The sequence below is a fragment of the Protobothrops mucrosquamatus genome, unplaced genomic scaffold, assembly GCF_001527695.2.
Source record: "Protobothrops mucrosquamatus isolate PMUCROS unplaced genomic scaffold, P.Mucros_1.0 scaffold1977, whole genome shotgun sequence".
In the NCBI taxonomy this organism is placed as follows: domain Eukaryota; kingdom Metazoa; phylum Chordata; class Lepidosauria; order Squamata; family Viperidae; genus Protobothrops; species Protobothrops mucrosquamatus.
The window spans coordinates 234,866-262,816 of record NW_015388093.1 but is presented as its reverse complement, the minus strand read 5'-3'; the positions used below and the strand labels follow the sequence as shown (position 1 = coordinate 262,816).

General features: G+C 35.2%; 1 protein-coding gene across 1 annotated transcript in view; it reads right to left on the bottom strand.

Moving 5' to 3' along the window:
* Positions 1–4,381: 4,381 nt before the first annotated feature.
* The window catches only part of SCUBE2 (signal peptide, CUB domain and EGF like domain containing 2), a 51,135-nt gene continuing 27,565 nt past the window's right edge, over positions 4,382–27,951 (bottom strand). The window contains exons 13-23 of the mRNA XM_029285635.1: positions 24,723–24,809; positions 23,473–23,577; positions 23,001–23,156; positions 22,431–22,634; positions 18,055–18,225; positions 13,511–13,678; positions 12,453–12,614; positions 9,317–9,514; positions 7,423–7,575; positions 5,625–5,704; positions 4,382–4,534 (exon numbers count right to left, since the gene is read on the bottom strand). Coding sequence (XP_029141468.1) covers positions 4,382–4,534; positions 5,625–5,704; positions 7,423–7,575; positions 9,317–9,514; positions 12,453–12,614; positions 13,511–13,678; positions 18,055–18,225; positions 22,431–22,634; positions 23,001–23,156; positions 23,473–23,577; positions 24,723–24,809 — 1,637 coding nt within the window. The remainder of the gene's footprint in view (positions 4,535–5,624; positions 5,705–7,422; positions 7,576–9,316; positions 9,515–12,452; positions 12,615–13,510; positions 13,679–18,054; positions 18,226–22,430; positions 22,635–23,000; positions 23,157–23,472; positions 23,578–24,722; positions 24,810–27,951) is intronic.

Sequence of the window (27,951 nt, the reverse complement as noted above, 5' to 3'; positions counted from 1 at the left end):
GTTATTTAATTCTGAGGAGCTTGAGAAGTGGAAATGCAGCCTACATTTTTATTTCTGTTTTCCACTCTTCTTTCTGAAAAGCATCTGCTGTTACTGCAGGCTTTGTAAAAGGGCGGGCAGGTGGGGGGGGTGTCGAGGTAGTATCTTTACTATTCTTTTTGCAACATCATTTTGATGGCAAAGGTAAGTAAAAATTGAGTGATTCCCCTTTAACTTTCCACAAGTTGAAGTAATAATTGGTGAATATCATTCTAACTTTTTTTGGGATGTTCTTTAGCAATAAAATAATACGAATTGGTTCCACATTAAAACAAATAACACTTTGTAACTATGTATTTAAGCTGGAAATAAGAGTTTGCTTTTTTTGTGCCACTCTCTTGGCAATGAACTTTCAGTTCCTCTGACTTTATGAAAAGAGCAACAGTTAACCAAATTTTAGGAAGAAATTCTATCCGATCACTCTTATTTATTTAGTCAGAAAATAAAACTTTAAATAAGCAGTTTAGTGCTTCCCATGTCTATCACAATTGGTCTCCTTGGAAACAGGAAGTTAAAAACTTTATGAAGAGAACTATTTTAAATTTCTTCTAAGTAATTTCGATCACTAGTGCGTTTGTTGTGAAATGTACCGTTGCCAAGAATGACAGCAATTTATGAAGCCCTACTATTAACTAAGTCATTAATATTTTATCAGTGTGGAAATCTGGAGCGTTTTACATATTTTTCTTGACCACTTGATCCTCACTGAAATGAAAGAAAGTCCTGTGGAAGTGTTTGCTTGAGTGCATTTAAGATTTTCCAAGTAACCTGGAGAAAAGTACTTTTGGTGTCTTTAATGGGAGTTTATCTATAAACAGCACCTGTGATGTCCTACAGTTTCAACCACTATTAAACATACACTTATAGGGCTAGCTTTTAAGTCTGGCAAGTCAAATTTGTACCCCTTCTATCTAGAAGGAAGCAAAACACCAAGCAGACAGCCTTCTCACATTAATGAAATCACAAATAAGACTGGGTCTGTCCATTATCTATAAATATGATAAGAAAAGCTGCATAACTGAATAATTCCAATTCAAGGGTTATCTTATTCCACTAGAACTGCCCAGACATTGGAAGATATCCCACAACAGAGTGGTAAAATAAGTATGGACTACACATTGAACTTTTAAGTTTTTTGCTTTCAATGCTTAGTACTGTATAAATTACTTCTTAAATAAAGTGATCCATGCAGACACAAAAAATGGACAGTTGTGTATATGAAAAGCAGGTTGGCTAATAATATTCAAACTGACTATTATCAGTATTTCCAGGCTGTAACCTGATTAAATTTGAAAATAAATTGAGTGATAAAAGCAAATTGCTAATTCTGTGAACTTATCTGAATGATGGGATCAAAGGATTACGTATATTAGCTGTATCATTCATATGTACATCTTTTAAAAAAAATCAGAAGACCTGATATATAGAAGTAAAAAATGTTTATATTTTACACATCATCTTACATATCTCCTTAATCAACATTTGACAGCAAATAATACCAACAACAGAAATGGAATATTGGCAAAGTAATATCTACTTTCTATATTCCAATTAAATCTTCCAATGATTACACTCTGAATTAATTATCCATTAATGCTTTCAAGGATTGATCAAATAGTTAAGCGTTTAGTTCTCACTGTCCATATAGAAGTCTTACATACAAAACCTTTGAAAGTTTGCTTTGAGTGGGGAGAGCTTTTCCCATTTTCCACTAAGAATAGCTGATAATATTACCATTTATAAAATACAAAAGGAACTGTAACTCACTTCGCTTGTTAGTAAGCTTAATAAAGAAAATGAGTATAATACTGCAGAAACAGTATCAGAGATAGTTGCAAATATTTTGGACCAGAAGTCTGAGATAACGGGGAGGCTCCACCAAACTTTTAGTCCCACTGGAATAAAATGGCACATACTATATAGACAACTTTTACTGCTGCTTCTTTTAATTTTGCAGATGTCTTTAAAAGCTGGGCAGCTTTTAAAGCTGTATATTGAGTAATTAAATTGAAGTGACATTCCCAGAGTGTTTTCAGTGTTTTAGTCTTCTTTGTGGTGTGCAAAATATCTAGAGTAAATTTTTGATGACAGTTGAGTTGACTGATGAGCTAACATTTAGCCTTTCAAAACAGTGAGTCATCTCTTTTACAGAAAGATCTTCATGACCTATGGCCAGAACATCCAAGTATCTTCCAGTCTGTTTGCTATTTCTTCAGAACTTGCAGTTTTCCCTCCTACAAATACATTTCTGAATTAATTTCTGAATCTATGAATTCCTTTAGACCCGTAAGACATACTTGAAGCAAGGATGCTCAAAGATTAGAGAAGATATGGATGGATCTGGTTAGCTTTCGAAGGCTTCCAAATTTCAAACCGATCTTCAAGAAAAATACTGTCTAATTGGAACACTATAAGTATATTGATATGTAAGAATGGATCATCCAAATGGTAGGCTTAGAAGCTTATGTTCCTATTTTAATATGTCTGAACCCTGTGTTTGTTCCAATACTGTAAATATCTTAGGTGAGCTGTCTGCTGATTATTAGATGAGATGGCTGGAGGAACATTCTACACACACATAGTATGAATAGCACTAAGCAACAATAACTGATGCAACATGCATTTGCCATAAGTTAACCTAGAATCATAGAATTAAAAAGTAATGTTCAAGAAGCTATTAAAGATCTGTCTATTCTCTCAGGCTAGGCCGCTAGGGCAAAGCAAAGGTTGAGTCACTGCTAGATTGGGGAGGAAGTGGGATGTTGGTTATATGATGTTTTTGGAGTATTCCTTCTTTTTTCTCTTCTCTTTTTTACTTTTAATTGTAAGCTGCTCAGAGGTATTGGGAGGCGGGTGGCATATAAGTTGTATGTGTGTGTATATATATATATATGTGTGTGTGTGTGTGTGTGTGTAAATAAATAAATTGTGGAATTAGAAGAAACTACGCAGATCATCTAGTCTGCAATATTAGGAAAGCCAATTAATAGTCTGGAATATGACAGATTCTCTTACATACTGGCCTCACCCTGATATTCACAATAACCTTTATCTTTGATATTCTGTGTAAGGAAAACTCTGTTTTTTCTAATCAGAGAGCATTTTAACAGTGAATCTGAAGAAAAAGCCTTAAAGACTGCATTTAATTGCCAGATGAAACCGGCATCCTGTATTCATTCTATGTTTCTGCATGTGTATGGCTACACACTCTTTTTGAACACTACTCTGTTTTTTAAACTGATTAAGGATAAAACAAAAGATACTGTTTATTTAGAATTAAATGTGTACCACATACTGCCCTCTTGTGGAAAACAAGGAGATTATTACTTCCCATGTCAAGAAATCAGCCATTAATTTATGGACAGGTGTGTGGCATATAAAAAAAGGAACACAGTTACATACAGCATTGAGAAACTAATTAAGGAAGGTGTGGAATAATGTAGATTGTCTTACAGAGCTTTTTTCCTGCATATCATCATAACATAATTCTATCTGAGCCATACAAATTTCCTGCATTTTCTTTATTTAAATTATCCTTTTAAAGGTAATTTTTAAATATAAACTTAACAAATTTATACAGTGAAATGTCATAATCAATACATATCTTTGCCCTCTTATATAAACAAGAAAATTATGCCTTCCCCCGTTCCCTACACATAGTTTTTATTCACTTAGCATTGGAATATCTGAGAACATAAATATTCACTCTTCGTCCAGGGCAACTCAAATAAATGTTAAATATTGAATTGGCTACCAGAATGTTGAGAAATAAAGGATTCTGTACAAAAGAATTACTATCATTCTCACTTTAAAATCCACTTGAAAGTAGTTTTCCACCTGAAAAAACTACTGTACTATTTCTTTTTAATGAAAAAGCAGAAGACTCACATCATGCTTTGGTTGTTTTGAAATCACATTTTGAAAGCCAATCTTTTTTCATATCACATCGACATTTAAGCCTGTGTTGTCTTCATCATCTCTGAAATTCCAAAGTGGACTGATTGGGCATTTCCAAAATAATGGACTCACTCTTTTAAACTGCTGCCATCATGACATTTTAAAAGTTGCTTTTCAAGAATATTCATATTAATCATGATTAGTTATCACTGCATCACTTCCAAGACAATTGCGCAACTTTTCTAAAATAGACAGTTATCCAGTGGATTATGAGACAAGAGAAAAACCTCCATGGACTGAAATAATTACATTTTTAATTTAAAATATACATGTTGTATACAATTGGCTCGTCAGTTTTTTTCAGACTGCCCTATAAAAAGAATATAAAACAAGCCTGTACAGTTAAGAACTCTTAAAGTTTTTTTTAAAAAAAATGTAATATACATTATTTGTAAGGTCTCAAAAATCTGGAGACCTTAGAACGCAACAGTCGAATGAAAGATCTTGGAAACATTTCCCTAGATTCTTGTGCTGTATACTTAAAGTAATTCTGTGGGTGGGCCAAGACATCAAACAATGCCTTTATCAGCTTCTTATCCTGAAAGAATAAGGTCAATATTTTTAATCATTTGATGATGATTTGAAATAAACAATAAGACAGAAGCATAATTTAATATAGTAACTATTAAAAACTAAAGTCAGAAAAGGACTATTAGCCAGGTGATGCCCTGTTACTTTTATTTATGTCAGATTTAGATCCTGCCTTTTGTTTAGAAGCCCAAGCCAGTATGGATGGAATCCTAAGGCATAGGTTGGGGGGAGGGAGGGGGGAAGAGAGAGAGTGCAATGTTAAGATCAAAGTTTTCTATTGTCTTTACCACTTCATAAGCTGGAAACAGTATTTTTTACTCTGAAATTTTTCACTCCCACCTTAACTATATACAGATAGTCCTCGGCTTACAACAGTTCATTTAGTGACTGTATGAAGTTACAATGGGATTGAAAAAAGTGACTCATGACTATTTTTCACACTTATAACCATTGCAGCATCCCTGTGGGCACAGGATCAGAATTCAGACCCTTGGCAACTGGTATGTATTTATGATGGTTGCAGTGTCCCGTGGTCATTAGATTCCCCTTTTGTGACCTTCTGACAAGCAACGTCAATGGGGAAGCCCGGTTCACTTAACAATAGTATTACTAATTTAATAAATGCAGCGACTGGTTTAACAACTATGGTAAGAAAAATTGTAAAATAGAGCAAAACTCACATTTAACAACTGTCTCTCTTAGCAAAAGGAAACTTAGGGCTCAATTGTAGTTGTAAGTCAAGAACTACCTGTATAGACTCAGGGCACATGAATAAAGAAACCACTTTTGTTTTTTTGCTTCAAATAATAATGTACTTTTAATCAGCACTGCCTCAACTAGCTACTCAAGAGTTCGAGAGTGTCAAGGCAATATATGTATAATATACAATAATTATAATAATAGTAGCAGATAGCTCTTCTTGTTAGAAAGATATACCTACCTTCCTATGTTGGTACCCACTTCCCTCTGTCACAAGAATTTATTAATACATTGCCAACTCATTGCACTTCACAGATCATGAGTAACAGCATAAATCTTTTGACCATAAAAAAGCTTAACTCCTATTTTCTTCCAGGCAAGGTTAGAAATAAGATTACCTTAAGGATCTCTTGGTGATTTTCTGATGCATAAAGTCTACCATCTCTGACTATATCTTCTATTAGCTCCTGATAATCCTCTATTCAGAATACACAAAGCAGCATTAATCTTCCTTACTTGTTAAAGAGTCAAAAATATTCCGTTTAGGCAAAAACAGATCATTTACATTTAAACATGTAAAGCAATTTAAAAGCATCCCAGGGTTGTTACAGATTTTTTTTTTGTAATGTACAATCAAAATTAGAGGCTTACTTCTGTAATTTGAAGATTTAATATATTCCAAAATAATTTCAATAAGAGAACTATATAAAAAAGACAGAAACAAAATTTTCCATGGTTGATACTACTATGTTCAAATCATGAGTATTCTTACAAACTCTACTTTGTACAACATTTCCACAATTTTTTTCCTTAACATTTACTGCTTTAAAAATATCCACCATCAATATTCTTATTCTCCACTGTCTTTATATAATAAAACCATTACTCAATAGCTTTTGCTATCTTTACAGCAAGCGTGTGAGTTCCACAAATGTGTTTTCTTTATGGGAATTATATCAAGCTCAGTTCCAAAATTCTGGAACAAAGGCTGTCTCAGAAAAATGAGATCAGAAAGTTACCACTGATTACAGCAAAGCCAAATTTAGCTCTTTAAAAGAAACACATGTCAGGCATTTGGAGTTCATCATGCCCAAACCAGATTTGTTTGGGGATGGTCAGTACGCTGAGGGAATTCCTGTTTAACTTGGAATAATGGCCAGAGATCATATGGAGAAAAAGCTGCTAGTTCTCTTTGTCTCTGCCTGAAATATTGATTAGTCCCAAATTTAACTTCAAAGCAGAAAGTGTGAAACCACTGGAACAGTTATGAAAAAAGTAACTTCCCAGGGCTGAGTGAAAACATATGATAGTTCTTCCTAAATCTAAAAATATAATCTGAGCTATAACAGAGTAATTGAGGAATAGAGAAGTCACAATATTACACAGAACACATCTTGCAAAAAATATATTACGTAAAATACAAAAACCAATGAAAGATTCAGAACTTTTTCTGAAAACAGCTACAGTATTTGCCTTACTATCATGGCCCTAAATACCACAACAATTTCTCTGATCAGATACAGTTAACGCTACATCATTTTGTGCAGAAATGATGCATCCTGCCATAGCTGACTAGTAAGACGTGGCATGATTTAAGAAAACCATCTGTCAAGTCAAACACATTTTTTTCATAAAAGTTCTTTATTAAAGCCTTAAGCTGCATCAATGCAAATACTGCCATTTTCTATCCAGGAATTCTAATTCTGTATTCTCAGATAAAGAAAATATACTTCCCCCAAATAAAGGAGACTATACAGTATATCTATATTCCAGGTTAACCTCTTTCAAGACTGACTTTCAATCTATAAAGATCGATGAACAGTTCAAACATCAGGTAACACAATGATTGCTAATATTTTCTAAACTATTTATCTTATGATTGGATTCATATATTGTGCCCAGACATGATTAATTCAACCATGGGTTTGTTGACTTAGCCATAACCTACAATTTACAAACCACAGTGACTGAGATCACAATATATAGTAGGCCAAATCAGTAAATCACTTATGATTTAGCATGATCTGTGAGTACAGCAAGCAACAGTTTCGCATATTGGAAAGTTCAGGTGCTAAGTAACTGCTCACTACCTATTCATCTTCTTGAGATCTTCTCTTTCTACCTTCTTCAATTATGGAAGTGCAGAAATATAAATAACAAAAATAAAATGCCCACATTTAAACTTTCTTGGCTTACCATCATAGGTTACATAAGGGACCTGGAATCCTTTTGCACTATTTCCTTCATTTGATTTGAACTGGATCCAGAGCTTTTTAGACCTGGAAGTGAAAGCTATAGGGCGTTCATAAGTTTGGCAGGTTTCATATGTGGTCACAGAATTGGAGGAAGCTGGCAAACAAAATGTACAAATGCAGATATCAGAGTTCTATTATGCTTTATTTCCCATAATGTCCTACTATTACCCCAATATTAGTTTTCCCCGAAGAAAGTTATCCTATCAGTTATCCTGTTGCCAAAGTCTCTTCTAGTGAAAAGCAGAAGATGACTGCTATCTGTAGTCACTATGTTTATCTACTGAAGTCTGCTTTAGTAAAGTGTTTTCCTGATGCAACCAAGCTAAGAACTGAGTATTCTGGGACAGTAATCAAATTATGGTGCCAGAATAGTGGAGGCTGTTATTTCAAAGGTGTTTGTTTTTCAATTTCATTGTAATGTATACAATATTTGTCACTATTGCTCTCAACATAGTATGAAAGCATTTTGGTGCATTTTAAGCTATTGTCAAACTCTTCCCAACATTTCCAAAATAAGAGTTTTGTAGTCTGTTGTGGGAAAAGATCTAGGAAAGAATCTCCACAAAAATAAAAATAAAAATCATGTTTCACAACACATTACTACACTGCAATGTGTAGTAATCATGTTTCACAACACATTACTACACTGCAAACGGAAGCCTGGACGAGATTTGCAGCAAAAGGCTTTGTAAATGGAGGGAAGGCCTGAAACATTAAAGCCTTCCCCCCCCCCACACCGTTTGCAAAGCCTTTTGCCATCTTTGCAAAAAGCCTTTGCCGCCAAGAACGGAGCCCCGGCTTGACGCGTGCATCACTCCTGGCCTTTGTTCTTGGCAGCAAAGGCCTTTTCTTAAGGCATTAGCTGCTGAGAATGCAGGCCAGGAGCGACGCTCGTATCAAGCTGAGACTCTGTTTTTTGTGGTAAAGGCCTTTCCTCAAGGTCTTTGCTGCCAAGAACGCAGGCCGAGAGTGACGCATGCATCAAACCGGGGCGCGGTTCTCGACGGCAAAGGCAAAGGCCTTTCCTCAAGCACATTTTGTGCGAAGACTGGATGCCTGAAGTCCCACGAAATCACAGCCCCTAGAAGCTTCCAGTCTCGGCACCCAAAGAGTTTGCAAGCGGGCCAGATGCTTTGAAGTAGCGATTTCGCTGACACAAAGCCTCCCATCAGCTTGCAAACATTTTGGTGCCGAGACTGAAAGCTTCTGGACGCCATGATCTTGTGTGGCAGAAAGGCTGGAGAGGAGACAGCTGGAGAGGGGACAGCTCGCTATATCTTCACAAAGTAAGTGGCCTGTCATGATAGGATGGGGGGGAAGCAATTGTGGGGAGCATGAGTTATCTCAGTGGGTCAAGAGAGGCCTTGGGAGGTCTGAAGCAGGTGGCCTGTTCCATCACTAGGCCCCCCATGGCCTCCCCCCCCCCGATATACCTCATGTGCACTTAACAAACCATGCATTCATTTAGGGAACGATCGCGTTCAAGGTACACCATTCACTCCTATGAATCCTCGAGTTATGAATGGAATGGATTCGTAACTTGAGGACTACCTGTAGTGTTCAAAACTGTACAAAGGAGCTTTTCCCACCTACAAGGCATTAATATCATTTGTACATCTTTCTTCTATTGAAAGGATTACTTTTATACTGAAGAGATCAGTCCAAGGAAAATAAAACAATAGAATTTCCAGACGTTGGGTCCATGCTCCTTTATTCACCTAAGCGTTAGTATATGCAGGCCTATAAACAGAGCGTAGCTTTTTAAAGTTACTTTATATAGAACTCCACCTGACACAGAAATCCAGAGAAACAAAATCTACTTAATTTTAACTTACAACTTTTTCTCATCACCAAGTAGTCTCCACATTCATCTTCTATTGGTAAAAATATTTCTGGAACCACAATCAAAATACGGCGCTTAGGAGGTGGATTTATGGTCCAAGTGCACTCAGTGTTTGCAGGATAATTTCCAGGATAGTTTGGGGACTCAATGTATCCAGCAAACTCTCCAAGCTCACCCCCACAATGTCTGTCTGAAAAAAGAAAGGAATCTATTATCCATATTATGGCCTATGAAAAAAAGGTGGGGGGGTGGGAGGGCAGGTGGAAGAAGATAACCAATGCCACCAAACTCATCAAACACTGTAAACCAAACTTCAGCTTCTATATAGAAATCAAACATACAGTTTCTTAAACAACTGTTAATATACAACTGCTTGCAATGATTCAAAATGAAGTATGTTCACACATCACCCTATTTGTGGACCTGACATAGTCCAAGTTTGACAAAGATAACATACACAGTCCTTCCACATGACTATTTTACTGCACTTGATTATCCCATTGACACAATGGATTATACCAGTGGCATTTTGGTAGCCATATTCATAACTTTCATAGCTATGCTGATATTCATATCATATGTTCTATCTCCTCACTACAAGGGGGAAAAATCAATGCTTGCCAATTATTCCAACCAACGTATGATTGTCTTTATGGCCTCCACGCTGACCAAATATTGCAACCAATCCACAGACCCCTTCCTCATTACACATTGTATCTTGATATATAGTCTAGAATGTATCTTGATATATAGTCCATCACCAACACAAAAATAAATAGCTAATGGTTTCCTTCTTCTGATCTTCTCTATGATTCACCTACACTCTCCATTTGTGGAGGCTGAAGAGAAACCATTACATGGCTTAGTTAAATGGTGACAGTAGTGAGTATTAAAACTGATATGGTTGACTTGATAGAGGATCTGCAATTAAATTGGATAAAAATGAAGCCCTGTTAGATACCCTGGATCTTTTGGTACTTTCAGTTCATTGGCCTTGGAATTGTTCAGATTGCTAGGTGGGATTAGGCTTTGAGACACTGTTCCTTTATGGCTATATCCATAAGACAGTGCTGGAGCTCTACTGTTTAACACTTACGCTGCTGACTGGTGACAGCTCTCCAAGGTAGACTAGATTAGGAAACTAAAATGATGCAGGTCAATTATAGATTTACAGTAATAGAATCTTGCAAGTCTGAATGTTCTTCCCTCCTCCCTCCCTTTATTAGGGTCTTCCCTGAGATGTTTTCAGGTTATTGTTGTGTCCTGAACTTAGATTTATCTAACCTTTGTCTTGGTAGCAGCACTTCCTCTAGTCCCTCAAAATCATCATTTATGAGTGTCAGGCATTGGGTGGGATGTCTTTAGTACCCTGATGGTACCAATCTCTGATGCTCCTTACTTCTTAATTCCAAGGAATAATTGGTTCCTTTGAATATTGCCTAATTCAGTAATAGACTGTGTTTGTGTGTGTGGTAGGAACAGGCTGAAATGAAATCCAGACCCTGCAATATTAATTCTATACCAACGATTCCACATGGATTCCCAGTGGTTTACATATATCAATAAAATCATGAAACCACAAATAACCCACATTCCCATTAAACCTATAATAAATCTCTGTCATAATAACCAGCCCTGGCAACATTGGACACCATATGTTCTTTGGAACATTCCATTTTAACCACCTTTTTAAAAACTCTTGGGAAATATATCTTTTGAGTCTTTATGGAAGGCTGCCTAAGTATGGAGGACATGGTAAAAAAGAACATTTCCCCGAGCTTGTAACCAACAACATCCCAAATCTAGACATATTCATTGGATGAATGGATACATTTCACTTGAAGCAGAAAGTCTCTAAATTATCAAAATGTCGAACCATGTAGCACTTTAAAGATAATGACCAGCACTTTGAATTGTACTCAGATGTCAACCAAACCTACAACACAGTTAGTCTTCAATTTTAAAAAGCAAAAGATCATACAACTTGACTATCTAAGGAACTCTTATTTCATTATGAATATGTCCAGCTATTAATATCTGTAGAAGAGGCCCTTTGCATATGGCGGTTGCTATCAAAGGCCAATCTTTCTGAGATGCAAGAGAGCCTTTTCTCGTACTGTTCTTCAATTATGGAGTACACTTTCTTGGAAACTGAGTTTGGCTCCCATAAGTTCAGTATTGGGAAGAATACTGGAGATGCATCTCTCTCTCTCTCTCTCTTTTTTTTTTTGCTAAGCTTTTAATCGTTAAATTACTATATATTAATGTTAAATTATGTATCAATTTTAGTGTTAATTTAAACATGTCAAATTTATGTTTTTGTTTTAATTTTGTTAACAGCCTTTATCTAGAACAGAAAGGTGAGGCATATATGAAATGAAATGAAATGAATGAGCCCTTTAGAAGATGGCTGGGATACACTGGCTCCCTACATTGGAAGGAGGGAGACTGCTACATACTGTTGGCAGTGGGTGGAAGAGAGTAAACAAAAGTCTTAGGAAGCAAGGCCTTAGGTACAGTTACAGAATTCTCAGTAGAAACCTTGATGAAATTGTTGGCAACTGTTCTTGTTTCCACTTATATAAGTTGCATTAAGATCGGTACCAAAGAAAACAACCAGGTCAAATACGCTGCGTCCCAAGAGGGAGCAGAATCCAATATACTAAAGGAAGCCCTTGGAACACAGTATGAGTTTTTATGAGTTTCGTTTTTTGAGTTAATGAGAAAAAGTGAAAGACAGCAATAACAGAGGATTAAGTGCAAGATGCCTAGAAGCATTATTGAAGATTGTCACACTAAGGACACCTCATATTAATTGAAACAGTAGTAGAGCAGCTAATCTTTTTAGAGAATACGTTTATACTAAAACTGGATCTAGTTGCTCTGGTATTATTAGCCTGCCTTGATTCCTTGGCAGAATATAAGCTGCAATTCCCCCAAGGAAAGAAATCTCATGTGATTTGCTATATATAGAAATGTTACCACAGCAACTCAAGAAGGAACTATGGCACAGGATTCTTCAACGATGTGAAAAAAAAAAAGTCAACTGAACTGAATATAAGCAGGGCAAGTTGTACTGATCTCCTGGATTCTAAAATTTACTATTCTTACTTAGCACCAATCTTCACCTTTGCAATGCAGTATGCTTGTGGATCCATCAAAATCAGTAGTTGTGTTTCCAGGACATGAAATACAGTACTTTTGTCCAAACTCCGGTTGATATGTTCCATTTGGGCAGCGGATACAACGATGCGTAGTTGTATTGTAAAAGTGTCCAGGTGAGCACTGCACTATAAATGAAAATAAGAAATCAGCTTGGACTAATATTTTGAAAAATTATGGCATAATAGAAGCGCTCTTCATCTTAAATTCATTTAACTATTTTTCTGAAAATAAATTTATACAAGCTGATATGCTTATAACCCTGTATAAATAAAAGCTTGTATGATTTCCATAGTATATCTGCAAATTGGTATAAAAACATAGATTTTACACTATAAAAAGCATAAATTTTGATAATTGTGTTTATTGCATAATAGATGCATATAACATTTATGACACAAGAAGGCACACAGGTGAAAAATATATTCAATTTCGTGCGAAAACAAAAATCATTATAGGAAGCTCACTATTTGAAATGGCACTGAGATTAAATGTGCCTTGCTTGATTGGAGGATATGCCAATTATTTCTTGCCTAAAAATTATTTTTGGTCTAATGCAGGGTGCAAAACGATATTCCAAGGGGTGCAAAAACTTGAGTTTTTAAAATTATAGTGTATATGCATAATTTGTTGCCATTATTTCGAACTTTTGTAAGGGGTGCGAGAATATATCAGAAGCGTTCTAGGGGTGCGAGGTATAGAAAAGGTTGGGAGCCGTTGGTCTAATGTAAGATATTTTAAACTAGGTGTTCTTATATTCTGGATGGTGAAAAGTATTCCTGTAGGTAATAAAGTATTGTCTATCTTAGCTGGGAGGGTTGTGGGAAGCTGGCAAGGAAGGTCACAAATGGCAATCGTGACTGGTACAACTCGTTTATCATCACTTCAGATGGTTGCTGAACAAATGGTTGTCACTCAAGAACAATTTATATAGAAATTCAGATCAGATCAGAGGGAGGGAGAGATGAAACTTTAGGACTGAAATAAATGATGGCTTAATGTTTTGAAATCTTGCCATTCTTACCTCTAGTCTCACAATCCTGAAACATTGTTGCACTGGTAAATTTTGTCATCAGACCTCCTCCACATGTAAAACAAGATGTTCGACCTGGTTCAGGCTGGTATGTCCCAGAAGGGCATGAAAGACAGGGCTTAAATCCATCAGCTGAATATTCACCCGGTGAACACTGTCCTGCGGAGTAGAAAGAAGGGTAACAGGGCAGATATAAAAATCTGAAGCAAAATCAGTTTAAAATGATGCCTACATGCAAGCTTAGAATCAAATGCTAAACTCTTAATATTTGTTAAAACAAAATACAGAAAACAATTTAAAAATTTCCTGTCTCTGCTCTCAATTCTAACACTTACATGTAACTTGATTCAGAGAAACCTATTTTTACAGTAAGAAAACAGTAGCTTCCATTGTACTATATTACCAGCCTCTCTTTCTGATAATAGGTTTTTAATAGGCTTGCTTTTTTATTAGAAAATTAGCAATAACAATAGCACTTAGTCTTATATGCCACTTCATAGTGCTTCACAGCCCTCTCTAAGCGGTTTACAGTGTCAGCATATGGCCCCCACCAATCTGGGTCCTCATTTTACTGACCTCGGAAGGATGGAAGGCTGAGTCAACCTTGAGCAGATCAGGATCAAACTGCTGGCAATCAACAGTTAGCATGCAATACTGCTTTCAACCACTATGCCACCAGGACTCTTGTATTCAAGTGTAATGCACCTAACTAAACTATTACTAATTGAGAATTGGTTCTGAAGTTTGCTAAGTGCTGAAGAATCATTCTGTTTGTTAAAGATTCATATGTGATACTGAAGCAAAAAGGGATTTATTACCCTTGCACAAATACAATGGATTAACTTTTCCAAACTGGAGCTATAGCAAGAAGTATCCTGCCTTCATAACATAGTTGTGATTCAGTTGCTTGTCTCCTGCTCCAGCTGTCTGCTAAAGAAAGAGCTTATATTCAAATTAACAGACTTGTATATATCCATCTTGCAATTCTACTAAAATTATTAGAGATTAATGGCTTGAAAGAGAGAAAGCATTTTTGTACATAGATAATATAGTACTATAATATGTTATCTAATCAGTAAGATTAAGAAACAAAATATTTTATTTTAGTTAAATTGCAAACAAATAGCATAGTTTAGTCATTGTGTCCTGGGTCAAACAATTATTCATTTGTACCTTTTATGAGTTGCCTTCCTTTATCTGTCTTAAAGTATACAATTCAGAAAAACCAAACAAAGTTGCAAAATAGGACCCCAACCCAATCTGATATAGATATATGTTGGATCTTCACTTTGACACAAATTAAAAATTGTGGGAGTTGTAATCTCAACACATCTGGAGAAAACAAGGTCAGGAAAAGCTGCAAGAGGCATAACAGCTTAATTTTCAATGCTCCTCCCTACCAGTTATCTATGTAAAAATACCATGCCATTTTTTAAGAGAAAAGGAATTAGAAATTTTCATGTACCTCCCAATATTCTACCCATCTCTATTTTATGAAGTAATAAGCCCCTTTAGTTTATATACTGAATTAACAGATAATAAAGAATAGGAGGGTTATCCTTTGTTTGAAGATATTTTAACAATGCCTGGTTCTGCTTATGCTTTATTTCCACAGACCTTGTCTTGAAAACCCATTCACTTTCAGTTCAGTTGAAGGACATTTGCAAGGCAGAAATGACAGTGAAACTGTACTCAAAATGTTTTAATAATACATACAAATGCAGGCCATATTGTAAATAGATGATGTAGAAATAATTACATCAAATTCCTATCCCTGGTCTTTAATATCTCTGCTTCTGAACTGTTTTGATGCTCAGATATTATAAAAACAGAGCTAATCTACTAGAACTGATTATATTCATGTTGCCTATAGATTCTCCACGTAAATCTGAGTGATGTATCTCCCAAATTTGCAGTAAGCAGATTGCAAAGACAAAACAAGTGATTAAACTGCTTTGTAAGACAATGGATTACTGCTGCAATTGTTTGGCTATACTGTGGAGTTCTTAACTTTTAAAGAGAGGTTAAATCTGTTAGCTTGTGGTTTACAGCTTCAATAAATCACTTCACCAAATGGCTGTTTTTGTTAAGAGGGGCTAAATTGGCCTTGGCTTCATTTCAGGTTATTTAAGTTCGCAGAAAAAAAAGGCACTAACTGTTCTTGATCAGGAATGAGGATTTTGTTTACAGCTAATGAGCTGTGTTTAATAGGAAAAACGGCCTTGGCTTATGAATAAAGCAGCAGAAGGAACCATATGCACTCTTTGCAGCAGTGAAGGAAGATAATGACATGATAGACACTGAGCCATTAGTCATGACACGAGAGACATGAAGAAACCATTTCTTTCCCAACACTTTTTCTTTTGAGCTTGGAAGTAACTAAGATATTACATTATATGCAAATCTAAGTTATTTTCCCCAGATGGTGATATTTAATTTGAATCATAGGATATGCCACTTTCCTTTATCAATAGGCCAACCTAACTGCAGATTAGCCACACCAGTTACCAAACTATGTTTATGGTATCAAACAACACATCATCCACACTTCTTGATTGAAAACTGATAGTTTAAATGTAGAATATAGGTATTTTACAAAATGTTCAGTGTTGATATTTTATTGAGCACTATGCAGGGATTTGTAAATGGAAAGTATAAAATTCACAATAAAATCAAACAAAAAGCCCATTTTTTCTGTACTAGAAAAGAAAATAGAGAATGAGTTGTATCGTGGATCAAAATATTAAGCCAAACTATTTAATCAGAAATATTAAGAAATAGAACATTTTGGGTTCACGTATTAAGAATGCAGGTAGAGAATTGCAGTTCTATTCCACATTGAGGTCTCCTTTATCAAAGAAATTTAGTATGCCAGGAAAAAGAAATATTGTATTAAAATCTAATATATTACTGCAATGGAGATACATTACAATACATTAAGAACAAAGATTGAAGGAAGGTATATTAGATCTTTGCAGTTCTATTTTTCCATCAAGACTTATCCAGAACCTGTGCTACTTATATCCATTAGTATTAAATATTTTCATTGTATAATGGCTGTGAAGAAAGAGCTGGTTGCAAATATTCTGCATCCCTTTTTCATTAGTTAAGCACTGTTAGCTAGCATTTTTTCCCCATCTACGTAGCCATCAGAGAAGCATTTGCTCATTCAGGAAAATAACCCATCACATAAAAGCCTTGGGAAAGGTTCATAGCCCTAGAAAGGGTAGGAAAGGAAAATGCACGGATTCATTTCCACCTATGTCAAGAACAGATCCTGTATGAAAATCTGGACAGCACTGTCTGTCAGAGTAAGTAATATTAGATAAAATGAATTGAAGGAATATTAGGCTAAATAAAAAATAATGAAAATTAGATTAAATGATATCTTCATAATGTATCTACATTTCCCATATCTAGAGCATTTTCTAGAAGTAAAACAACTGTATTTAAAAATATTTTTTCCCAGAATATTCATTCCAGAATCATCCTGTACTTCTGTAGTTCCAATACTTTTTCCCATCTTACATGGCATTAAATTATATTCACAGAAATGGCTTTAAAGTATAATAAATTTAGCTCTTTCCTTCTCGGAAAATCCATTGAATACATTTAAAAGGCAAAACATAGTCTGATTACTGGATAATATCAACCCACAGTTTTAAAACATTTTAATTGGTATATTCTTAACCATCCAGGAAAAATTTAAACTACAAGATTTACTTTATTGTTGCCCTGTTGCAAGCAATTGTCTGTGGTCTCTAATACATAGCTTAAATCACTCTTGTTTACCACAGCCCTGAAATACTACCAAGAGGCCCTGGGTGCTTCAGTCAGCAGGGCTGAGTTTAGAATTTAGCTTTTAGTGATGTACTATAAAATCCTCTCTTGAATGAATACTAGGAACATGTCTGGGCAGTTTTACACATAGGCAATCTTTGCTGCTCCAGATGATCCGAAATTGATGTTCAGTAGGTAATATAGGTTATCCTCCTTAGTCTCTGTTGTTGTTGTTAGTTGCAAAGTCATGTCCGACCCATTGCGACCCCATGGACAACATTCCTCCAGGCCTTCCTGTCCTCTACCATCTTCTGGAGTCTAGTATAATCTATTAGTTTCTCTGTAATCCCACTATTCTCTGGGCTACAGGCTACAGCAAGAATGCACTGATCAAAGATCAAGAAGAATTTCATAGCTAGGATCGTGTTGGAAGCTGAGGCTTTGCCTTTATTCAGGCAAATATTTCCCAGCAAGATTCTACAGAGATACCTCTATCTTTTTTCTGCCCATTTCAGAGCAGTTAATAATAGGAAGGGAAATGTTAGATTACACCTTTCACAGCCTCAAATCTCTACTGTACATTCACCTGCAATGAAGAGCAAACCTACTTTTTCTGTAAATTGTTTAGCTAAACTCTAGCACTATAATATTTCTCCAAAGCCTAATGTTAATGAACATTTTTCAGCATATGTAAAGAGGGAGAAGCAACAGCAAGTCTTTCTCTCCAAACACAATGTGTTGCATAACATCCTTACCTCCACATTCAGTTACTCTGCGAGCACCAACTGCTTTTGAGTCCCCAGAACGTTGAAGATTTGGACAAGGTTCACAGACAATTTGACCTTCATTGTCTTGATAAGTTCCATTAGGACATAAAATACAACTTTCTTGTTCCCCATCAAAATATGTTCCAACACTGCAGCTAGCTAACAATAAAAAGCAAAACAGGCAGTCACAGAAAGTATTTTCTCTTCAGTGAGAAGGATGAATATTACATAGGGTGAAGCTTTAACCTATGTTTGAATGTACTATTTACAATTAAAGGTATGTTATTTCACTGAATTGCTAACCATCATTATTACTCCTGAACAGCTACTCTACAATGTAAATCTCATAACTATTTTCACAATTTCACTCATAATGTGCAAATGGCAAATTAATCTTTCTTCACTTAGAGCAACACAATGTTCTGAATGTTCACAACTATAAGGGATATTTTGGAACAGGAAAATGGACTCTTGTCCCATTATGGTTTTCTTCTGAGTTTCTGAAGATGAACCTTCTACTTTTCCTACAGGATTTTTTTTCTAAAAAGAAAAGATGTTCAAGCCATGGCAGATGGACTTTTTCACCTGCTTTCTTTTGTTCTAGGTCCACATTTTTTTTTTTAAAAAAAAAGATCTATAAAAACTGAGACATGAACTTTACTAGAAAATCTGTAACACATTTTCAAGACACCTGCTTTCCAGCTGAAATGTACCTTATTTGATCAGCAACATCTCAACTTAAAAATCCCTGGAAGCCAACTGAACAGGATCTCTAACATACTGTAGGAATCAGCAATTTTCTTTCATAGGATTACAGTTGTTCTTTCAGGGAAATATTTTGATTAAATTCCCTACTAAAGAAATTGGGTCAGACTTCTAATAAGACCAATCTGTTTTCTTTCTGACACCAATGTTGAAAATGGGGCCAGACAAAGAAAAAGGGGATGTTCAAGTGAAAACATCTGTTTGCTTTAGCCCTATTCTTTGAGCTATCCCTTATAGATCACTTCTGAGAGAACGTGGCCCTTGAAGGCAAGAGGATTCTAGACTAATTGCATCACTGAACTACAACGGTGTTTCTCAACCTTGACAATTTTAAGGCATGTGGACTTCAACTCCCAGAATTCCACAGCCAGCAATGCTGGCTGTGGAATTCTGGGAGTTGAAGTCCACATGCCTTAAAATTGTCAAGGTTGAGAAACACTGAACTACAAGATTAAGCATTCTAAAAAAACGAAAGTAGCCACATCAGCTGAGCAATATTCTTCCCAGTGATGTATGGGTTTCAATTAAATAATTATGTATATGTATATGAAGACATTTATAGGAGGTCTACAATCCTATAAAACTGAAAATAGGACCCATTACTGGATTTTTCCTAGCTCTACACATACATACAATGCATAAAACTGGCTGCAATTCTCCTCCTAATATCAATGGGGCTTACATGTTATTGGACCTTTTTTTTTTAAAACTAGTGAATCCATAGCTACTGTCTAGGCTTATAGCTACTTAACAGTTTCAACAGAGGCAAGAAAAAAAGAACAGTAATTTAAAATATCATCTTCATATGTGTGACTAAACTGGAGACAATTTTAATTAAATAACCAGGAACAGATAGACCCTTTAAAATTGTGAATCCTACTTAAAATAACAATCTCTTCCACTGCTCAAAATGAAAGCTACATATCAAATAGTTGCTTTACGCATTCTATTGAGATATTCCTGATACTTTTCTCCAGGGTAATAAAGCAGAAATATGCTGGTATAAATAATATACTGAATGACAACTTCTAACAGCCTTAGCCATCAGGGACAGGATCTGGAGGACCAACAGTTACTGTAGATTGTTTCTTGCCTGTATAAAATTTCCCTCTGTGAAGTAATCAACAGCTGTATACTAACTTTTAAAGACATCACTGATCTTTCAGTATGAACAAAATAACAACATCACTGCAAAAAAACATAAGGTGTTCCACAGAATACAAAACCCGCCTTCTTTGAAAACAAAGACCAATAGTTTAGAAATAATGAAACTACATTAAGGATTCAGCAAACTTTCTGCTTGCCTTTCTTTTCTTCAAATGAAGTTAAGAGCCATTCACCATTAACAGATTCTGTTCCTGTAACCACCCTTTTCTGTTGTGTTCATTGACCATTAAAACCCTATTCTTAACTTATACAAGAGTTTCAGGGGTGAAATGAAAGCTATTCTGATGCAAAAGATAGATGTGGAGAGAGGCACCCTGAGGGCGCCTGGATTATAAGTTACAAAGACATTTGAAAGTTCTTTCTCCCTATTCAGCCAGTTTCAGCTTTGAGATTTTGAAGCCATGGACAAACACTATAGTGTCTCATTGACTAAGATGGTGAACCTTATAAAAGAAGTTATGATCCACAACTAACCAACCCTTGAAGACCCATGCCCTGATTTCATAAGAAAAAAGACAAAAACTAATGGATTATATCTCTAAGCTATATTGTTTCGGAATCTTTGTTGTTGTTGTTTTGGTTTCTTACTGGTTCATAAGCTGTGAACATATGGAGAAATTTTGTGCGTAAGAACTGCACTCTGAAATCTATTATTCCTGAAACAGTAAGAACAGTTAGCTATTATCTCTGATTTAGAAAATACATTAACTTCTCGTATTCTGCTCAAGACCCTGTTATTTAAAAGAGAAAAAGTAGCAATACACTGAACATCAGACATACAAAACTACACACCGAGTGTATTTGTTTGTGTATTTTTATCTTTTTAAACAATTTTTAACAATTAAGATAATAGGATAAGATTTACAATTAAAAAAGCAGGAGGAAGGAGTATTAGGTATGTTCATTATCTTGAGTTAGTTAAAAAATAAATAAAGGCAAGATAAACAAAATCCAAAAAGAAAAAGATTGAAACTCTAGTGCAAGTTAATCTGTCTTTGATGAAGAATGACTTCATATTGCTTCCAATAATTTTATTTATTTATTTACTATTATTTATTTGCTGCCTCTTTAAGTGACTTGCTATCATATAGGTATCTCATAGATTAAAAATTAATAGAATAGAATAGAATAGAATAGAATAGAATAGAAAATAGAATAGAATAGACCTTGGAGGCCTTCCTAGTCCAGCTCCCCCCCCCCCGGTTCAAGCAGGAGAACCTATACCATCTCAGACAAGTGACTGTCCAGTCTCTTCTTAAAAACCTCCAGTGATGGAGTGCCCACGATTTCTGGAGGCAAGCTGTTCCACTGGTTAATTGTCCTCACTGTTAGGAACTTTCTCCTAACAGTTAGGAACTTTCTCCTAACAGGTTGCTTCTCTCTTTGATCAATTTCCAACCATTGTTTCTTGTCTTGTCCTCTGGTGCTTTGGAGAATAATTTGACCCCCTTTTCTTTGTGGCAGCCCTTGCAATTTCTTAGAGATTGAGGGATGCAAATCAAAGGCTGGATTCTTTCTTCCTTTCTCTAGTTCAAGCGGTCTGAAGACATTATATCTTGGCCTACTTCAAAACCCCATTCCCGCTATGGAATGGGACATAATTTCACATAAATCTGGAAGTGAATATGAGTGTGTTCCCCACCTCATTTTCTGGGGTTTCTCAAGAGACGTATAGATTCATTTCAAAGAAGCAAAGGTTAACATTAAGCACAGATTGTTGGCCTGAATGGCATGGCATAGTATGGGAATATTTCCAAACAGAAGAGAGGAAAGCACAAAAACTTGAGCTTCCATAGAATTCATTCTTATTGTATCAGCTAGTTTTCCATATAATCCAAAATATAGGTACTAATCCTGTCAATGTGCTATTGAAACATTTGTTTTGGAATCTCATATTTCCATTGTATTTTTGTAATCATAGTTCTTTTTTAGAGTTTTTGTTTTAAAATATGTATCAAGGATTTCACTGCTTTCAGTTCAATGAACTCATGGAGTTAAAACACATGTTTCTAAATAAACATCTTTTGTACCATGTTTTCGTGATAAATGGGATAAACAATAAAGTTCACAGTGAATACAGTACTAAGTATTATGAAACTGACAGATGCTTTCAGATACTGGGGGGGGGAATGAAAAATGAATAGAAAATGAATTACAAAGCTTAGGTCGGAGACAATGGAATAGAAATAACAAAGAGGACTTACATTGAGCCCAAAGAAAATAACCTTGACATAAGAGTCATTATTTTTCCACAAATACTTTTTTGTGGTGCTGTAAAATGTAGAATTCTAGCATTTATTGATCTAGCCATTCCTTCAATAGCTGCATGATTTTCTGATATTGTGAGTGTCAGACAGATCAAATAACGCAAAGAGAATGAGATGCACATCTGAGAGATTTCATCAATATTAATTTCTGTTCATTCTACTTACCACATTTGTTATCCAGGTACTTTTGACCTACGCTGCAGGGATCCTGGGTATCTACTGCTCTGGGAGGCTTTCGAGCCACGCCATGATCTACACCAGAGAGGCGAATATGGAACTGCTCTTTGTTGATGACTTTCCGCAAAGTTCTAATAGCTTTACGAAGCCTTTTCTCAGTCCTTTTACGTGCACAGCTCAAATTACACGTATCTAGAAAGGAGCAGGTAGTAGTGATTAGGAGCAAAAAGCTTGGATGTATAGAACCATTACTTTAAAAAGATAGCTGGTACGGCAACTGAGAAGGCAGCCTGCCTAAATAATGGCAACAAATATTGTCCTGAGGTGAAATTTTCAAGGCACACAAAACAGACGTTAATGTACAACAATAACATCTTTAGCCACAGTAGCTTTCTGATCATATGGAAAAGAGCTCTTAAGCTTCAAAACAGGAGATACTTTTTTTCTTTTTTGCATAGAAATGGAAATGAAAGAGAGAACTCAAAAAGATCAAACTGCAACAAAGCTCTGTCAGAAATGAAGCCTTTCAGTTGTACTGTGAGTTCTTTTCCAACCAACCTGCCACCTCCTTTTGGTCTGTTTCAAGCTCAAAGTCTGCAGATATAAACATTTCTCTAGCTGCCTTCATTCTGCCGAGGTCTCCAACAGTTTTCTTGCCAGAACTGCATGTTAGGTTTACATAGTAGAAGTTCTCCATTATTGAATTATGTTTCTCTGTGTGGACAAAATTAAAGGAAGCAGCAACTTGGCCAAATTTGTTACTGGGCATTTGCTAAAGCTTGATAAATGTTGCTGAATATGCAGAGTTACATGATTAATTCCAGATGCTTACAAATGACAAACAACTGCAGCTACCAGTTTGGATATTTAGCGTGTCACATACCAGCAAACTGTTTTAGAAACATTTATAGTTATATCCCAAATCTGAGAAGAATTGTGAATCATTACAACAACAGAAACCCACAAATCCTATCAAGTCATAAATGATCTACAAAAACAACCATTTTAAACTATGCACTGTCATTCATACCTGGTATTACATGGTGAAGAGCATCCTGAAACATCTTACTCTTTTTCAAGTTACATTTTCCTTGATTAAACTTAAAAGTTACAGTTGTCCTGATGATAGAGAGATCTTCAGAAAGAAACAGTAAAATAATTATTTTCAAATTAACTTGAATTCATTACCAAAACCAAGCAGGTAATATAGATGGCTTCCACATGCCTCATTTAATTCTATATGGGTTATGGGTCTAGTTCCCAGAGCATCCTGTTTTCTTTCTTTCATTATCTTAACTTTTTCCTTTGCATTTGATATTTTAATTTTTTATTAGCCACTTAGAATTGCAAGGCAAGTAGGCGGCCATATAAATGGAATAAACAAACAAATAAACTATGCAAAAACTCCTCATCTCAAGAGGGAGTCAAAAAATGAAAGCAAACAAGCCAAGCCAAAATATATAGTACACTGAGGGTATAGGAATATTTGAAGTAACTAAAGAACTTGCATCAAACCACATTGTCTAACCCAAAGCCAAACAAATAAAATTATTAGTGGTAGTATAACTAGATTGTTATAATAACCCATATTATAGTTTGTTTTGGCTAACCATGGCTGAACACAGACACTGTGGTAAGTTTACAATTGATGATATATTATAGCTGGGTTTAGTCAATTTAATAATAAAACATACAGCAGCAACTTTCATCCACTTTAATGGCAGATGATGACTCTAAGCTATGTGTCATGCTAGCCCTTAGCAAATGTATCATGCTAAGTTTAGATAAACATGTACCTTGAAATCAGCTGCTTGCTCTTATATTCAAAACTTTTGATGTGAAATCATTAAGACATGATGAATGTTTAAAATAAAATTAAAACAACACTACAGCTGCAGCATCAGTCAGGTAACTGACTAAAAACCATCAATTTAAAAGTTATATTTTAAAATATATGTGTTTTTTAAATTGCTTACAAAAGGCACACATGAAAGCGCTACCTTAAGATATTTATACTATTTCCCTCCAAAAAGGCAGCAATGCCTTTTCTATTTTTCTGGTTGCTGCAAGATGCAAAAAGAATACATTAAAACAGACAAAAGTTATTTTAAAGAAAATTAAAATCTGCTCAAACACAAGAAAAATTAGGCAAGTTAATTAACTAATTGAGCAATATTTCCTTTATTGGCAAGCAGGCCTACAAATAAACCAAAACAAAACAGAAACAAATCAGCCATAAATGTTTAATATATTTTGAAAACATGCATATAAAATAATTACCTAAAGTAGTTGATTCATTTGGATTTTGTATTTTTTTCTTAGGTGATAAAGGGTTGCCACATTTTATAGTATAGGAATCTTCCAGGCCTAAGAGACAGATCATAAGGCTATACAATAAAACAGAAACACATGCTAGAGCATGGCTGAAATATACCCCTGAAAGCTCATTCTAATATAGCAACAGGAAAATTATGATTCCTCAGCTACTGCTGAACTACATTTCCCAGCATGGTCTATATTAGTTGGCACTGTTGAGAATTACAGTTCAGCAACATATAAAGGACCACAACCACTTTATCCTTACACTAATATATAAACAATGCTTCAAGATTACAAAATATGATTATCTTTAGTCATTGGATACGAGATGGGCGGCAAATTTTATAAATAAATAAATAAACAAATAAATAAAATTTGTAATTATTTACACAAAGATGTAGACTCCATTTACTAAAGGAGAGGATGAAAGTTCTGTACTGTTGCAAGTTATTCAAAATCACTCTGACATTGAATACAGTGAATCAAAAATACTGTTTGTCAGATCAGATTATCAAATTACAGAGGCAGTCTCAACAAACACACACACACACACACACACACACACACACACAGAGAGAGAGAGAGAGAGAGAGAGAGAGAGAGAGAGAGAGAGAATTTAAAAAAGAAATTGTCTTCTGAGTACCTTATCTGAGTTTTATTTAGTCTGACTTATGTCAAACTGTCCTATTTCAAGGTCTTAAACTCTTTAATACAGTTTGTAACATGCAGTTACAAGTTTTGCACTTTTATCTGTTTAATAGTCCTTATCCCCTAATTTCTGAGACACAGTTTGTGTTAGATAAAATCTGTATGTTTGTGTAAATGTTTGTATGTTATACAAATCTATAGCTTGGAATTGCCTGGCAAGCATAATAACAAGCAATGTTCTTTATCCATGGTGCTTTTTTCTTAGAAAACACAGATCATATGCATTACTAGTCATGGCACCCTTTTGATACATAGCCTTACTTATTCCCATCAAAATAGACTACAGTTCTGAAATTATGGAATTGCAATAGGACATATGTAAATATTGGTAGAACTCTGAAGCCCTTGGTGCTCTCAAAGAAAACATAAGGCAGACAATCATTCCACAGATCAGAAGAGCATAGAAGCAGAACCACCTTAAAGCAGAGAATTGCCCTAAAACACCTAAAGAACCAAAAACACTATTCTACCAGCTGACAAAGACTGAACCGTGGTTATCATGGGCAGAAGGACAAAGAACCTAACTTACATCTCAGTAAACACCAACCCAATACAGAAACTAGACAATTAGATCAAGAAAATTCTCAATGATCTAACCAAGAAAAGTCAAATCACAAAAGAATCATAGTGGTGGATGAAAAGCAGTGCACCAAAATCCTATGCTTCTATGGACACCCAAAGATACACAAGCCCAAATACCTCTTCATCAAATTGTATCATTACCAGAGACCTCAACCTAGCAAAGAACTTACAAAAAAAGCTTGGACAACTCACAGAGGAAAGTGAATATTCTATCAACTCCCTACCACAGTGTTTCCAGAAAAGCTAGATTTCAAAACTGAGAGTAAAAGGGCAAGGGATGAATTTTATATCTTGATCTGAGATAATGTGATATAAAAATGGACTTAAATGCTTTATTATGTCCTATACAGCAAGAATTTGAGGTCCAGGAACCAGAGACTCCACTTGTTGGCATATTCTCTAGCACAAACCCCAGTCAAATGATTTGAATAGTGAGTAGAAATTTTTAAAGCAATGTAATCTTACTTTTCCCCTACACTAGTCAGAGAGGACACTATTAGATAATATTTCAGAATTTCATGTTATAGAATTATCTTCACTGGAAAGTCATGCTGCTAGATGAAAGAGAATTCCTAGAAGGTTGATATTCAGACAAATCAGTTATCGATAGATACATACACATAAATCACATTTACACACTATTCAGAAGAGACAATAAAAAGCTAGGAAGAAAAGAAACAGACCAGAAAAAAGACATCCCGAATAAGCAGGGTTACCATCAGACAAACAATCAAGCAAAAAACAATAACCAAATCAAGAAACTATTAAGGAGAAAACCACTCCCTACAATACTGGAAGGCAAGCTACTGTATATAAACAGGGAGCAATCCCCATATTTAGTACCAGTGATGATGTTATTTAAATAATGAAACATACAGACAAATAATCAAGTTCATAGAGCACAAAAAACTCCACAACTATTGAATCTATAACCAAGCATATAATGAAACACAGCAGTTTAAGGAAGTTTGCTGTAGTCAATTCAAAACTGACACAAAAGTGCCATGCACATTCTTTCAACCTGAAAGAAGGGTTGAAAGCTCAGAGGATAGAGGTCTTCTAAAAGATCCAGGTTATCAAATGATGAGCTTTTAAATAATGAAATTAAATTAAATCAAATTAAAATATTAGGCAGATAGGATCAGTCAGTCCACACCGTTTATTTCCATCATGTTTTCTCACCATAAAAGGAAGTTCCAGTTGCTATTTTCTTACCTTTAATTGATAGAAACAAGAGGGAGATTTTTGCTTCCATCTGTTTTTTCCATTGTCCTAGCTAGATTACCAGGATTCATAGGAAAGGGCCTTCTGAACCACACTTGACTTACTTATATTTTTCAAAATGTTCATTTCAGTAGGCACAAGGGAAATCACAGAGCTTTAAAGCTCCACATATCTTTTCTATCCTTCGGCAAATTTTAAAATTGTTTCATAAAAAGTCTACAACTCCCCAATATCTGTTAGTTGAGTAGTTAGCAGAGGACAGTTTTCAAGGAAGGCAGTTCAGATAAATTTTAATCTATAGCACTTCTGCTGCTAAGTAACTTGTGGACACAGTAATGAAATATATTTTTCTTACAGCACATTTATAGACAACGTTTTTAAAAATATTCTGTGTTGCCATCAACTATGTCAATGATAAACAATTTGCTGCTGTTTCTTTTTATAATACAAAACTACCAGGTTATATAAATATTATGCTTCATTTCAGGAGCAACTACCGAAGGATTATTGGAAGAAAAAGCTTCAACGTACATTTGTAGAATAGAAAATGAATACAATTAAAATATATTTATTACACATAGTCCTCAACTTACGACCACAATTCAGACTGAAATTTTTGTTGGAAGTCATTTAGTCACCATGTGACTGGACCCCATTTTATAACCATTTCTATGAT